This window comes from Somniosus microcephalus, chromosome 17, assembly GCF_052327205.1.
Source record: "Somniosus microcephalus isolate GS21.2 chromosome 17, FLI_Smic_1.0, whole genome shotgun sequence".
In the NCBI taxonomy this organism is placed as follows: domain Eukaryota; kingdom Metazoa; phylum Chordata; class Chondrichthyes; order Squaliformes; family Somniosidae; genus Somniosus; species Somniosus microcephalus.
The window spans coordinates 81,400,247-81,417,389 of NC_141003.1; the positions used below are offsets into that span (position 1 = coordinate 81,400,247).

The window sequence follows — 17,143 nt, forward strand, 5'->3', positions numbered from 1 at the left end:
TACGCTTCTGTGAAGCGCCTTGGGATGTTTTTCTACATTAAAAGCACTATATAAAAGCAAGTGTATGTATATAGATTATAAAAATAAGCAGGGTGGCATTATAAAACTGACTGCGTTGCAAGTTGAGCAAAAGTGATTTCCCATCTCCTTCCCAATGAGTGGTATGGTCTACATGAAACTCCCAAGTGCTTGTGCGGCATGATGCTTTTCTGCACTCTTAGCACCTGTCCGGAGATGTTCAGTTCCAATTCTTGGGGGTGAGGGAATCGTACTCTCAAAAACCAGAGAGTTTACAATAATTTTCAAACTGTTGAGTTAACAGTTTCATATTCTTGACAATGTGTAACTGATTGATAGAAGACTGTACACAGACTGAAATGGGCAACTCATCTTGTGCTCTGTGTATGTAGTCATGCTACATTCCTAAAAGTAATTACACTGGGGGACAGACTGCCCTGGAACAAAACCCATCATCTTCTGGCCTTGGGGTCAATCACTTAAGTACTACAATATACAACTGATCACTGTGTTTCATTCTCACACATCATTAGTGTCATTATAAAGTCAACCAAACTGTCTCAGGTCACCACCTTCAGTTCCGAGACAGGAGCCACATGCAACGTTTTTTTTTCATTTCTACCCACAAGTACAGTCAACTGCTACTAATTCACGATGACAAACATCTTGGGAATGTACTTAAAGAACACTGCATACTTATCAGTGAAATACAAGACAGCAACATAATCTTGGGGGTTCAGGTGACATTAATTCATAAGTGATTTAGGTTTGTCATCTAAACCGCAAGGCTGGATCACTGTCTCGGAATTCACGAGACAGCACATACTATGATTTTTTTCCCTGTCTTTTCCTATTAGATGTGACAGACATTTCTAGCATTTTCATTTTTTATTTCCAGTATGTGCACCTTTTTTGCTTTGTGCATTAGTAAGTACTGACATTCCCAGCCTCTCTTTAGTTGCTCTTTGCTTTCATTCCCTCTCACTATTCCCCCCCCCCCCCGCCCCCACTCCTATTGCGCTCAGTCCATGATCCTGTTAATCACTGAAAACTAATGGGAATTTAGTTGAACCTGTTGCTCAGGTTTTTTGTAGGGGAACAGTCACTGATTTCTTTCCTCAATGACAGAACCTGAACTTGGTAACCTAATATTACTTCAGATGGGTTTCCCGTCTCTTGTACAGCAAATGACACCTTTGAAAGTTTTATTGCACAATTTACAGATTCCAACCAGTTTTGGGCAATCTCAGAGTACGCAGTGCTTAAGCAACCATCTTAAAACGAATAGATTGCACTAATATAATTAATTTTTTATGGAGTTTCTCAAGGACAGCACTCACGCACTCAGTGAATATGTACAGTAGGCATTGGTATTACAGTTGTGCTTTTCCAATTGTTATTTCATTGCACTGTTTTATAATGCTAATTCCTTCACTTTGAAATAACACACCCATCTGATTGATTTTATACAGTGGCATCAGCTTGTAGTGATCATGAGGACAAATGCTGTTTGCCAAAACCCATTTAGATTAAGCCTGTTTGGCTGCACTGATTAGTTTGTACCGGGGAGGTAGTGGTAATCCTTTGCTCTTTGTTACTGAAACTGCCGGTCCTGGTACAGAGAAAGCATAGTGGGAATTTAAACAGTTGATCGGTAAGGAGCTGATGCATACATCACACAAAACACCTTTCTATCAGGGAAAAGCTGCACTTAAATAAAGGCTGATGAATAACATTTTAAAAGTTAATGGGAAAAGAATGCCTAAAAGTTAAATTTAAACAGGAATGCTGGCTCTCAGTACGGTTCAGATTCAGATTTAGAGTATCCGGCTATAGTGATCTTTGGGGACCGGTTCAAACAGATTGCTAGAATCAGATTCCACTGTAACTCTAATTTGAAAGCTATAACAATTGTCATTTGGAATTAATTCCAATACTAATGATTTTTAAATTACCATTATTTTAAAAATTCAGTTTTTTATATAGCGGTAATTCATGACTCTACTGTTCTCGTATGCTCTCAGAGAATCTCTTTGGAAGGTATTTTTTAAAATTGCAGACGTCCACAATTATGGGAAACATCTCTCTTCCAGCGTTTCCACGAAATATAGGAACAGCCATAGCCGCGAGAGAGCCGTAGGCATGTTCTTAGTGTTGGCATATGTGTTTTTCTCTCTCTTTGCTACTGAAGGAATGTGCTGTGTGGGAGTTAGCTGTATCCTCAGTGGTTGCAATACCTTTGAGCCAGTTGTAAAGCTGCACGGAGTATCATGTGTCATAACACAGATATTCCAGCACCACTGCCTTATTTTTGACCATGAATACTAGTTTGGAACTTTGCTTCTCACCACTCACAATATTCAGAGTATCCACTATTGAGTACTGAGGGAGAGCTGCACTGTCGGAGGGGCCGTCTTTCAGATGAGACGTTAAAACGAGGCCCCGTCTGCTCTCTCAGGTGGACGTAAAAGATCCCACGGCACTATTTCGAAGAGGAGCAGGGGAGTTATCCTGGCCAATATTTATCCCTCAATCAACATCACTAAAAACAGATTATTTGGTCATTATCACATTGCTGTTTGTGGAAGCTTGCTGTGCGCAAATTGGCTGCCACGTTTCCTACATTACAACAATGACTACACTTCAAAAAGTACTTAACTGGCTGTAAATTTTTGTGGGCGCCAACAACAACAACAACTTGTATTTATATAGCACCTTTAATGTAGTAAAACGTCCCAAGGCGCTTCACAGGTGTATTAAAAGACAAAAAAATGTCACCGAGCCACATGAGAAATTAGGGCATTGACCAAAAGCTTGGTTAAAGAGGTGTAAGATTAGTATCACAGGCTCACACAGATTACCCAACAGGGTTTTAGGAGTTGCAAGGCTTTTATTAAAGAGCTACAGTTTTAAAGCATAATCAGATATTATATTTGGTTTAAGCTGAGTATAATAGACATACAACCCGTGACAGTAGAGAGCGATCTACGACTCCCGAAGCGGAAAGCCAAGACCGGACGGACGGGGAGGCAGTACCGTGGTCTCGGATTGGGTGGATTCCTGCAGTCTGCTGCAGTGGTCACTTCCGTTGGGTCATCTCTCAAGCTGTTGGAGGTGTGAGGCCGTCAGCCACCTCAGAGGCTAAACTTGACCAAGGTGTTAGGCTGTAGTCACCTCGGGGAAGCTTTCGCCCCTGACTGCCTGATTTCCCCTCTCGGTCGTCTATATTTATAGTTATTTCGGTGGGCTGGTAATCACCTGGTGTCAATCATTAGATCCCCCATCCTATTGTCCAATTGTGAAGCGGGAAGGCATCCCTCGCCGTCCCTTTCTGCGTGGCTGACGAGGCCTCCCTCTTATCTTTCTGAGGAATGTTTTGTTATGTTTCTTTAAGGACATTTTATGACTTTTCAGCTCCATTTTTGTCTATTATCCCACCACCCTGTGATGTTTTGCATTTTACGATTCCCTCATCACTTCTATTTGTCTTTTGATGCTCGATATTCGACCTTGCTGGCATTTCTGCTCTCTGTTCCCGGCTGCATGCGGTCAGTCTCTGCTCTAAGAATTAAAACCCATCTTTGAATCTAACAGCTATTTCTTACAGAGGTAGGTTTTAAAGAGCATCTTAAAAGGGGGAGAGAGAGGCAGAGAGGTTTAGGGAGGGAATTCCAGAGTTTAGGGCCCAGGCAACAGAAGGCACGGCCACCAATGGTTGAGCGATTATAATCAGGGATGCTCAAGAGGGCAGAATTAGAGGAGCATAGCTATCTCCGGGGGGGGGGGGGGGGGGGGGGGAGCGCAGGGTTGTGGGGCTGGACGAGATTAGAGATAGGGAGGGGCAAGGCCATGGAGAGATTTGAAAACAAGGATGAGAATTTTGAAATCAGGCGTTGCTTAACCGGGAGCCAATGTAGGTCAGTGAGCACAGGGGTGATGGGTGAACGGGACTTGGTGCGAGTTAGGACACGGGCAGCCGAGTTTTGGACGACCTCAAGTTTACGCAAGGTAGAATGTCGGAGGCCAGCCAGGAGGACTTAGTACGTCCGGGCTTAGTTTAGTTGAAACCAGCTAAAAAATACAATAGAGTGTTTTCACTTCTCAGTGAGTGGTGCTAGGCTATTCAAATGGAGAGGCCATCACAAGAGAGCGGGATCCTGTCTGCACCCAAATTCCATACATCCAGCAAGTGATCAGAAGTAGGTACCTTACTTGATTCTTAACAGTCTCTAAGCCAGGTGTGTGGAGACTAATGAACATTCCTACTCCCATCCCAGCTAAGATTAGCTAACTCAAAGAAAGAAGGACTTGCATTTATATAGCGCTTTCATAACCACCAGATGCCCCAAAGCGCTTTACAGCCAATAAAGTACTTTTTGAAATGTAGTCACTGTTGTAATTTAGGAAACGCAGAAGCTAACTTGCGCACAGCAAGCTCCCACAAACAGCAATGTGATAATGGCCAGATAATCGGTTTTAGTGATGTTGATTGAGGGATAAATATTAGCCCCAGGACACCGGGGTTAACTCCCCTGCTCCTCTTCGAAATAGTGGCCTGGGATCTTTTACATCCACCTGAGGTTTAATGCCTCATCGGAAAGACAGCACCTCTGACAGTGCAGCACTGGAGTGTCAGCCTACATTTTTATATTCAAGTTTCGAGTGGGACTTGAACCCACAACCTTCTGACTCAGAAGCGAGGGTGCTACCCACTGAGCCACGGCTGTGGACCTGTGGTCAATTTAGGACTTTTCTTGGCTGTAGGGCTCCGTGGATAAATTCAGCTATTGCTGGAGTCCAGAATTATATTCTAATATACTAAGAGGATAAATATTTAACTGAATTACTACTGAATGTTTTAAAAGATGTTTCTGAGTCCTCCCTCGTTCCAATAGCTTATGCTTTCAAGCTGCAGATCTGAGATTGCCTCCCTGTCCCATGAGATGCTGAATTGATTGTTCTCTGCCTCCCTACCTTCATTCATGAAGTCACTAAAATAGAACTTTATGAAGTCACCGAAGCTTAGATTCCAAAGAAAAGGGTCGGTCCCAGGCTGCCTTGTACAGCACTTATAGACCATATAAGACACTGGAACAAAAAGCTTTTTTTTTTTTTTTATAAACTGTGGCAGACAGATATCACAAATTATTATATATGATTCCAATGCTTATAGTTCCATCAACTCCACATACTGCCATATTATTAGGAGCATATTATGAAGCTGGCAGATAGGTGGTGAAAATGGCCATTCCCTCAACTGATCTTGTTCATCCACACAATCGTCTCCCTTTTAATCACCCACCCCTCTACTAATTAAGCTGTTATATTTGGCCCAGCTAAAGAGATCTGAGAAGATAAATATAATGAAAGCATGCTGCACACGCAGAACAGACCTACAGAAGTGAATAGGAAATTTCAACTATTAATATATAAAATCCTTGCTATGGTAGAATTGTTGCTAGTTAAAATTGTAATTTATTCATTCAATACTGCACTTTCCCATCATTAGCAAAATTATGTTATTGCAGTAACTCCAGTATCAAATGAATTGGAGATGATAACGCACGTTTTGAGTTATAGTTTCAATGAGGAAATTAAAGAACTAAACTCAGCAAATGTTACTATCGAAAATAAATACCTGTTTTTAGATTAAATGGCACTGGTCCTTCTCTTAATATAAACAATATGACCACTCTAGATAATTAAAAAAAAGAGTACTCACATCTTGTCCTGGCCAGCGCCCACCCTCAGGGTAAGCCTTGGAATAACAGGGGAAGGAGCTGGTAAAATTGCTTCAGTTTTTGCCTGGGACAGAAGTACAGTGATAAGCATATGTATCTCTAATTAATATATCGTAAACTGTTTGCAATTTCCATATATGTGCTTTGGACAAAGCCAAAGTAAAAGTCATTTTAGCATCAAAATGCTCAGATAACTTGATGTTGAAAAAGTACCAGATAAAATATATTTACATAAAAAGTTATAGCTCAGTTAGATACATCATAACTCCAGTTTTGCAATAAATGCAGTTGCATGTAAGACACCATTCTCGGACTATGACTGTATTGTATTGAGAATTGACGGGAAAGCTCATTGATGCCATCTGCAACCTGAAAATGGATTCTGAGGCTTGAAAAAGTGGGTAGTTAAAGAAAAATGGGCTTCAGGATAATAAATCTGGGCCGATATTTAATTTTAAATGAATATTTATCCTTAATTTTGAAGTTATATTCTTCTATCCTTTAGGTCCCCATCATTGTCAAACATCCTAAAGCTATAGGGAAAAGCCGGAAATTTGTTTCTTTGCTCTGAGGAAGAGTCATCATTCATCCTTAGTCTCTTTCCCTGATGGCCAGGCTGAAACTGGAAATTCATTATCTGGATACTGATGCAAATCATTACTTCACCACTACACGGTGTAGTGCAGTAGTATTAAAATGGACAGACAGTTGTGGGATCCCTTTGAAGCATCAATTTTTTTTTAAAACATACATATGTGGCATAGTGGTTAGCACTGTTGCCTCACAGCGCCAGGGACCCGGGTTCGAATCTGGCCTCGGGTGACTGTCTGTGTGGAGTTTGCACATTCTCCCCGTGTTTGCGTGGGTTTCCTCCGGGTGCTCCGGTTTCCTCCCACAGTCCAAAGATGTGCAGGTTAGGATGATTGGCTATGATAAATTGACCCTTAGTGTTAGGGGGATTAAATACGTGGGGTTAGGGTGGGATATGTGTTGGTGTAGGGGTTACGGGGATCGGGTGGGATATGTGTCGGTGCAGGCTCGATGGGCCGAAATGGCTTCTATCTGCACTGTGGGGTTTCTGTGTGATTTGTGATATGTTTGTTCTCAAGATATGGGCAATGCTGGCAAGGCCGCAGCTGTTGCCCAACCCTAGTTTCCCCTAGAAAGTGCTGTGGGCCTTCGCCTTGAACCTCTGCAGTCCTTGTGGTGATTAAATTCTGTTATATGTGGATTGCCCAAGTTAAGAGGAGAATAATTGAAATTGAGTAGGGATTACTCCTAAGCAATAATCTCACTGAGGGGTTTAAATTATGGAGGTAAACCGCAAGAGTAAAAGTGAGCAATTTAGAACTACCATTTGAACCCCGGACTACTGTGGAGGTTGTAAGGACTACTTTACACTATTTCCAGTCCTTTTTTTGGTTCTGGCAGGTGTTATGCAGGACAATTATAGCCAATTCACTCTAAACTAGATTTTCCGCCCATTCACAGTTAATGGGCGGAAATTCTAGGTAGCTGTGGAGTTACTTTGATGTGTGACAGCACCCACATTAATGAATGTGATATACTGCAAATTTACTTAGCAAGAGTTCACAATCAGTATATATAATAAAGTGGATAGAGCATGTCTTCTTAGTTGGTTACAATGCAGTGCTGTAATTGCTAAGAGTTCAGACGTCATACTGCAAGAGTGAAGTTCAAGTAATTTATTCTTTATACTGGAATCCCAGCACTGGATTATCAGCAATTTTCTAAGACAGCTGCGTGTATGGCTTGTCAAGTTAAACGAGCTGCAGGGTTATCCTCATGCCTCAACGGAGAACAAGCCCAATAAACAATGGGGAGAATCACAAATGTGACACTGCTTTAAGAAGTTTTAAGGGCTGTAATGTTTTGACATTGCTCATTGTGATCCTCCTTGCAGTATTGGAACATGTGGAAGCTTACCAGGTGGTCTCAAGTGGCCTATTTAAGATTTGTTCAAGATGCAGTTATATATGATTTCAAGGATCCTTATCCAATGTTGACTGTTTCTTTCAAGCCAAATAGTAGCAATGTAAAATAAATCCAGTTGATAATTTGGCAAGCCTGATTAGAGATAGAGGTTCCTGAAGTCTGAACAGAACTGTTGCCCAATCATATCAACAAGTTTAGTCCTCTGCACATAGAAAGCTAAGGATTAGGAAGGAGGTGCAATCAAAGAATGATAAAAGTCTGTAACTACCTTGGTGAGGAATTTGGATATAATCTTAGGACTTTTTAATTTTATTGAAAAAGCAAAGTGAAGGACCAAGTCTCATAGCGCAGGACGTTACAAAGGGTGAAAACAATAAGAGATTAGGTATATCAGGCAGTGGTGAATCGAAGCTCGAGTTTTAAAAGCCTGAAGATTTTAGGAAGAAAGAGACACAAACAGGAGTTAGAAGCTTAAAAGTTTTAGAATCCTTTGGAGAGTAGGAAGTTGTATGGCAAGTCTTGATTTCAGAACAGAAAGGATGTAGGGAAGAGGAAGAGTTTATAGGACTGTGTTTTTGCCATTGAGGAACTAAAAGAAGAGAATTCTGTTAAGATTACCCAGATTAGAGTACCATATCTTTTATGTCAAATGAGGCATGGTTGATTGATCAGACTCTGTTGTTTACTAACTCTTCGGAGGCTGAAACAAGATTATCACTAAAAGTGTAAGGATGTTCATTTAAAAGTCTTGTCAAATTTGACCTTCTAGATGATAAAGGGTAGAGAGATGAGTATAGATGCACACATCTCCACAATGGCCAAAAAGCATGATTTTCAGAGGAACCCAACAGAAAGTCTCTTCATCCAAATCAGGTTCTCTCTCATGTTTCACATTTATCCTAGAATGGATCCAATGTTCCTTACCTTGGATCAGTCAGTTAAAGACTTCAGAAGCAATACAATTAACAATAGGGCCTGCCTTTATGAACAAACTTAAAAATTCCAACCTATCTACCAGGAGATCCTCAATAGGTAGGAAGTCAAGCCCACCTTGGCTGTTGCTCGGCTTAGTGGTTTCATATGCTATGGTGTTTTACTGAGCCATACAGACAAGGAAGATTCAATTCTGGTTTGTGCAGATTTTGATCTCACTGTCCTCAGGTTAGGGAGCAGAAAAATCTGCTGGTTCTGATCTCTATTTAGTGACCCCCTGCTGGAAGGGTAATATGTGTGGAAATTGGGTGAAAACAAGATCAGCTGTAATGTCCCCCTCTGTCCCCCCCATATAGTCAAACGACTTGCTTGCAAATCACTGCCTAGACTCACGCATGACGAATGACCACTTGCGCAAGGCACCAGCGGGCTGTCATTAGCTGTGAATCCATATCACAAGTCACTATTTTCAGGGAAAATTGATGAGAAAAAGAAAAGGTTGGGCACCCTGTAATGACATGGCCATAGAGACCGAAGCAGAATACATTTGGATGCCAACTTATGTGGAATGATAAGACCACAGTTAATCAGAAAAGGGCAAGGCTCAGTGAAGTTAGTGACAACATTAGTGAGAAGGAATTAAGGATTGTTACAGTGCACTTGTCTGTCTGTTCTGAAAAGTATAAATAAATATACCTTTCGTGGACAAGAAAGATTGGGCTCACTTGCTCGTCTCAGAGACTCATTACTGACAGTAGGTCTGAACAATGATTCAGACCGTTATCTATACTGAAGGAGAGAAATTGGATCTCTTCTGAACATATTGCTTCTTAGACAGAGCTGCAGTTACTAATGAAATATTCACAGAACCAATGAGCATTGAAGAGATGTCTTGTTTGCAGAGTTGCTACAAAACCAATGACCTGACGAACCTAAGGTAATATGTTCCATCACAGATGACATTCAGGAGTTTTTCTTGGGAGAAGCTGAAGTTCAAGGTAATTGATGTACAAGGTGCCAAAGCGGTACTCGGTACCAGGCGCTGATTTTTGAACTGCTACCTATAGATCCATGAAACTTAATAATCAGGGAGTAACCCAGGTGTTATATTCTGGACTGGTATACTCTTGTCAAAGCTTGAAAGCTGGGGCTTGATTAAACCAAGCTAGGCTGCTGCTTAGAGTTGGGAGGTACCAACTTGTGAGATGCAATAGTATTTGGTGTGCAAATCTGTGAAAGATGGGGATGTTGGGGGGCTCACCTGTTCCTCACAGGTAGAGAACAGGATCACATTTTTATACCATGAAGAGAGACTGAATGACTGGAGAGGTCCTTTTTTTACATCTTGCAAAGATTATCAGATTAGCAATGTTGTGACATTGAAAACATCTTAATGGGAGCAGGGGGGAGGTTGCTCCTACAATTTACCACACTGGGTTTTCCTTATGCCAACGGCAGGATCGCTGGACTGCAAGAAAAATTGATGACACTTATTTTGATGTCAAATATTTGATAATTCAGAATCTCAGGAGATTCAGTTCGGACATAGAATATTATCTGACAGAATACGCTTTTTGTTTAAAGATGGTGAAAAATTGAATTCACTACCCTCTTGCAATACAGTTAAATAATGTCCGTCACAGTAGAATAGAAAACAATTAGGCATTTTCAATATGTACAGTCCAAAGCCTGGCAAATTGCTTACAAAAGGTAGGAATACGTACTTGTCAACAACATAATATAAAAGGGAATGCAGTGACAGAATAGTGCTTGTACTGGATCCATTCAAGGTATTAGGTCCTCTCAACAGAATTTGCCATAAAGCTGAACTGGTAGCATTCCAGAGCATTAAGAAAGCAATACCTGGATTACTGCCTCATTAGTGTGTGTCATGGATCAAAGGCTAGGTATGCAAACATTACAATAGAAACTGATTAGCTTAATTGGATAATAATGGATTCGAAATACTTTTCACGTTCTGGAATGTAACTATCCTCTCTCACACCTACAGGATATATTATACAATTACTTTGTTCTACCTGTAATTTTATAATGGAAGGGGGGGGGGGGGCGGGGGGGGGGGGGGGAAGTGAGAAATAGGAAATACATGCCAGAAATTAAATACTAAAAAAAAATCACAATCATATTCTTTAGCTTTTACAGCTGTTATGTATGTTCGGACCGTAAAAAATAATTATACAATATTTTAATTACACCACAATTTAGTTCAGAAGACATAGCTGGTATCACCCTTAAACTCAGCCTGCTTTTCACCCGCACAACTTCTGAATTTCACCTGTGTCACTGTGGGGAATTGCCCCAAATAACACTGCGCCCCCTCCCCCCCCCCCAAAACAAATGGTAGAAGCTGGATGCTGGCCTGAAATTGCTGAGCGGAAAGATTAATGCATCCCACTGCTGACGAGCACTGCAGCAGGATTGCGTTCTGTCTCTGCGAAAAAAAAATTGTAACTCCATCTGCTGTCAAGCAGAAAACGACAGTCTATCCTTTTTGATTCTCTGTGGCCATGGGGACTTAAAACATTTTAAGAACCAGAAATGGTAATTTGTCCCGTGTTTGATCTTAACCCTACTATTGAAACATATTTCTCACCACCCTCTTTCTCCAGAAACACATTTAGTTGTCTCTGGAACTACTTGTTTCAATTGTAACTTATTCCAATTCTCTTTTGTGTAGAATAATTCTGCTACAATTGTCTATTTACTCTTAGTTTTTGAATCCTTTGAGTATTGACAATTTATCTGAATCAGCTTCATCAACACCCTTCACGTAATTTTGAAAACTTCTGTTAGGCCTCCCCTTTTCAAATAAGAACAACTTTCTTAACCTTTTCTCAGAACTCAGACACACAAATCATTTTATTCCCTTACACTACACTACACTCTCCCATGGTAAATATCTTTCCTATGGCAAGATGACCCACTATTGATTGCAACCAGCACTTCATATTGGGTCTAACAAGTGCCCTGGACAAAAGCAGTATCACTTTTGATTTGTATTCTATCACTCTGCTAATACAGCCTTGTGGCCATATATTTTGTACACAATGATCCTAAAATCCCAATATGCTACTTGACTATTTAATTAGTTTCTTGCTGCAAATTAATTATTTCACATGTGTCTACATTGCATTGTATTTGCCATCAACTGGCCCAGTGTGTCATAGATCCAAATCCTTCTAAATGGTTGCACTGTTTCTCAGTATCACCCGAAAACCAGTTTTTAACATTCTGTTCCAATTCACTTGTCCAAAGATTTATCCCTGGAGTACTCTACTAACAACCACTTTTTTAGCAGGAAAAGTTTATTTTTTGACTGCCCTTTCTTATTTCTGAACCAACCATATATTCAGTATTCTATTATGACATCTATACAATGACTCTTTTTATACAAGACTATAAACTCAGCGGTGGAACTCTGTCATATGCTTAAAAAAATATCCAGCTTCACAGCATCCACTGCATTTCCCTGGTCCTCCAGTCATTTTTTTGTTGAAGAACTTAAGTCAATTAAGCAGGAATTCATGCTTTATCAAGTCGTGCTTTTTAAGTTTTCCCTGCACTAGATTCCTTTAAAACTCATTTAAAAGATTTTGCCTCCCACTGATGTGAAACTATGATTTTTAGGTATGCCTCTATCTTCAAATATTAGGATTATATCTGCATTGGTATATTTTTAAATAAGTTCTTTATAATGAAGTGAGTTGCAGTCATGTGAAGGAAAAAAACTAGTAGATTGCAGATTGACCAATTATTCATAAATGAGATGGTTTAATTAAGACATTTATTTCTCACTGATTGAAATATATATGCACGCACACTGCAGGGCACTGTGGATTTGAAATGCCTGTGAATAGATACAAGTTTGTAATTTGAAAACAAAAGACAACTTCACAAGAAGCTGAAGTTAGTAAGAGGACTAGCATACACGAGTTGGGTTGGTGACAGGGTTCAAAGCAAGATAGTGAAGGGCCACTAATATAAGACTCCTTTGTGGAGTACTAGAAATACATTGCCAGTGGATTTGTTCACAGTCTTATATATAAGCACCATTCTTTTCACCTGGACAAATAATACCAGTCACATAAGCCCCTTTTTGGAGTGTGTTGCATTTTTCTGTTAATCTTCTGGGATTTAGATTCTTTTTACTACATACCTCAAGGCACAAACTGATAATGCTCTGTCGCTCTACATTTCTTCCAGAACACCCGTGAAGCGCCATCACAAAGTGAAAGCGTTAAGAGTGATTCTCTGAAAAATTCATTTTTTAAATCCTGTCTTGCAGCAAAAAAAAACAACTTCGAAGCTTATCTAAGCAGATTAATCTAAATTACAATCGTATCTAGGAACATCTGATGTCTTCTGGCTTTGTGATTTTCTTTAACACATATGCAGCAAGAGGAAAGACCTCTGAGCTGCTATATGAAGTTCAGCAAAGGCATCATTCACACCATAAACTTAAGGGTAGCACAGTTTAGTCGTTCATGAAATTTTACAATATATTTTATGAAGTGATATTTGATTACCATTTTGCACTAACCTTTTATTAAATTTCTGTACTGTAAACCTTCTATAACACCCAGCTTTAAAATATATGAACACCTGGAAATATTTCCATCATGAAAATAACTAGATTCAAAACCAGTAAACAATTAGCTAACCTAAGGGTTTTTCTTAAGCAAAAATTAGTGGCCCGGTTCTGATGCCACACATACTGGCATTTCGAAGTTCAGTTTTGTACCTGCATGAATGCCAGCTGTCCAAAAGTGGTTTTTAAAAAACATTAATAGAAATGAAAGTCTATATTCTTACATTAATGGTTTGTTATAAATACCTAATACTGGTAGTGCTTGGTAGTTCAATTTAGCTTCACTATGGTCATGTTCAACTCTTACAGGATCACTCTTAAAGCAATACACACTTTATAGTACAACTTACTTTTTCATGTTTATGCTTCTCTTTTTCTTTCTCCTTTTCCTTTTCCTTCTTTTCTTTCTCCCTTTTCTCCTTTTCTTTCATCCTGTCCTTATCTTTTTTTTTCTTTTTCTCCTTTTTGTCTTTTTTCTTGTCCTTCTCTTTAGACTTTTCCTCAAAGAGTCTTTCTGGAACCATAGGAGACACTGCTGGCAGAACACACTGAGACTTGACACTGCTTGGGGTGCTGAACAAGGGCAACGGGAGCTCTTTAGGAATAAACGCGTGTGATGCTGAAGTGGCCTTAACTTTATGTTTATCTTTGTCTTTATTCTTTTCTTTATCCTTTTTCCCCTTTTCTTTATCTTTCTTCTTTTCTTTGTGCTTTTCTTTGTCCTTTTTAAAGCTCCCATCTTTATGTTTTACCTTTACATCACTATCATCAAAGTCTTTAATTCTAAATTTAAATGGATCTTTCTCATGTTCTTTACCAAATTCCTTAAAAAAAATCCTGGACTCTTTGTTAGCTTCCTTTTCTTTCTCCTTGTTTTTCTCCTTGTCTTTGCCCTTTTCCTTCTTTTCTCTGTCCTTATCTTTTAGCTTTTCTTTTTCTTTTTTCTTGATTTTCATCTTAATTTCTTTCTTCAGCTTTTTCTTCACATCAGATGAAGATGCGTGCTTTGTACGTTCTTCATAGAGCTTAAGAAGAGGTTCTGGGGTTGGCGGGGAAGCAGATGGGGAGGATAGGTAAGGAATAGATGCAGGTACAGAAGGAGGTGTACCTAAACTTGCCTTCCTGACAACCTCATTAATGGAATCATCCAAAGTCCATGACACATTTGCGCTCGTTGTTGGGCCAGAAGATGACACTGGGGTTGCACTACCCCGGCTAAAGCTGCTAGATAGGGAAAGTATCCGCGGCGTTGATGATTCTGAAATAGTGAGTCTTCTGGGACTAGTGAAGATCTCTCCTTCGGATTCGGACCCTGAGGAAAACTCAAAGGGGTCTGGCTCACGTTCAGCACAAGCACGAGCTATAACAGCATCAATAGAGTCATCAATACTCTTACCAGGCACTGGCAATTTTTTTGGCGATGTATCCAAAACATTTGGTTTCTCCGATTCAGTCGATGTGTGTGGCTGCTTTGTGTGAACATTTTCTTTACCAAGTTTTTCAGACCCTGAATTACAGACAGACAAAGGTGTTCTGTTTGGAGTTTCATTCTTGGCAGTGGAATGAGAAACATTTGCTGGTACTTTTGGACTTTTAGGGCTTTTAGGGCTTTTTGTACGCATAGGCGATTTTTTGTCTGATTTCAATGAAGCTTTTGGAGAACGAATAGGACTTCCTGAAAGTGCCAACTGAGATCCTTTAGGGGATTTGGGTTTTTGTACTGGTGAAGAGGAGCTTTTAGATTTGACTTTAGACGTGAACACTTTTGAATCTGAAGCTTTGGGGGTTGAAAGTTGTGATGGTTTTGGTATGGGTGCAAGCATCGGTGGTTCAGGTGAAAGAGGCAGAGAGTCAGAATGATCTGGTGGCGGAACTGGAGATAAAACAGGAGGCACCCTTTGAGAATTGATCATACTCAAGGGTTCCCTTGGTTCTAAGATACCATCAGGGCTGTCCATTTTACAGCCAGCTGGTCTAGCTCGCTTTGCAACTGGTAAATCAACAGAGTCAGGGCTTTCCAGTGGTCTCTTGCCCAAAAAGTTTTCATCATTAACAGCCTCTTCCTCCTCCATATCCTCCTCTTCCTCTTCAAGGGGAACCTGCATAGCTTCTGCTGATGTACCGCCATCAGTGGGGACTTGCTCCTCTTCTTCCTCTGTCAAACAAAATACAACATTAGAAAAGATGGAACTCGCACTTGGGTAGCAGTTTATCATTTTCAAATAGATTCACAACCAGTAATTTACTTTTGAAGGGCAATCACATGTTATGGAGGCATACACAAATTTCCATAAAAGGTCTCACAAATAGCAAATGAGATAAATGACAAATTAATCTCCTTTTTCTGGTGTTGGTTAAAGGAGGAATGTTGGCCAGGATACTGGGAGTATTCGCATCTCTTGTTCGAATGGTGCCATGGGATCTTTTACAACCATCTATCACCAGGACAAGTAAACAGGTCTCTGTTTAATGTCTCATCTGAAAGGCAACAACTCCAACAAAATCCAAAAGTCACACCCCCATCCACATCCATGGGGCTGTGGTGGAAAGGGTGGACAGCTTTAAGTTCCTCGGAGTCCACATCACGGAAGACCTCTCCTGGTCCCTCAATACCTCCTCTCTGGTGAAGGCGGCCCAGCAGCGCCTATATTTCCTAAGGAGGCTGAAGGGATGTAACCTGTCACCCCTGATCCTCTCTAACTTTTACCGCTGCACAATAGAGAGCATCCTGACAAACTGTATCACAGTATGGTAGGGCAGCTGTAGCTACTATGACCGGAAAGCCCTGCAGCGGGTAGTCAAAACTGCCCAACGCATTACCGGCACCCGGCTACCAACCATAGAGCACATATACCAGAAACGCTGTTTACGGAGGTCACAGACCATCATCAAAGACCCTACCCACCCCAGCCACAGTCTGTTCGCCCTCCTGCCATCTGGGAGACGCTACAGATGCATTCGCACCCGTACGACCAGATTTAGGAACAGCTTCTTTCCCAGGGCTGTTATCCTATTGAACTCCACAAATAAACTCTAAAGCCTGCACATCTGCCAATGCACTTTATTATGGTTATGTATTACAAGCCAAATGAATGTTGAATGTTTAAATGTCTTAATCTAAATGTACACTCTCGGGAGCCGCAAGCCTACATTTCATTGTACTGCACTTGTGCACTAACAATGACAATAAAGTTGATTATTATTACATTCCTTCAGTAATGCACTGACTGATCAGCCCAGTTTATGTGCTTAAACCACAACCTTCTAACCACATTAATATTGGTCTTTGGCCACTGGCTCCTGTAACCTGGATCATCCATGCTTGAAGATCAGGTGAAGCTAAAACTGCTGGATTTTGTTAAGACTGGTGGCTAGGAAAACCCTGGGTCTTGGAGGCAGCCTAAATGTAACTGTGGCTTGTAAAAGCACTGCAGAAATGGCAATCTAGGCATGGCTTCTTGATGACATCAGTATATCTCGCATCTTGTTTCATGCGTCATGATGTCACTAATAGACATCATGACATGATTCTGTTGTATAAGCCCCGTTACCAATTTGGCATGGCACCTCTACACACATGCTTGCCCTTGGCCACCTGTCCACAGGGAGAACGACGGTGCAGTTGGGGAGAGTGACATTCTTAAGCCTCGCTCTCTAGACTTAAAATCTATATCAAAATGACCTTCTCACTCAAAGGTGAGTGCTCCCAACTGGCATGTACATAAAGAATATAACAGAAATAATAGTATAATATAGTTTATGTATATGCAAATTAGAAGCAAAATAGGCTTATATGCAAATTAGAAGCAAAATAGGTTTATATGCAAATTAGAAGCAAAATGGAATTCCTCCCAAGTTCAGTAAATGGACACCATTCTAACATTAT

General features: G+C 40.5%; 1 protein-coding gene across 3 annotated transcripts in view; it reads right to left on the bottom strand.

Moving 5' to 3' along the window:
* taf3 (TAF3 RNA polymerase II, TATA box binding protein (TBP)-associated facto) overlaps positions 1-17,143 on the bottom strand; it is a 203,864-nt gene that overhangs the window by 33,400 nt on the left and 153,321 nt on the right. For all 3 annotated transcript variants that reach the window (XM_086010738.1, XM_086010737.1, XM_086010739.1), the window contains exons 3-4: positions 13,608-15,412; positions 5,741-5,823 (exon numbers count right to left, since the gene is read on the bottom strand). In XM_086010738.1, coding sequence (XP_085866864.1) covers positions 5,741-5,823; positions 13,608-15,412 — 1,888 coding nt within the window. The remainder of the gene's footprint in view (positions 1-5,740; positions 5,824-13,607; positions 15,413-17,143) is intronic.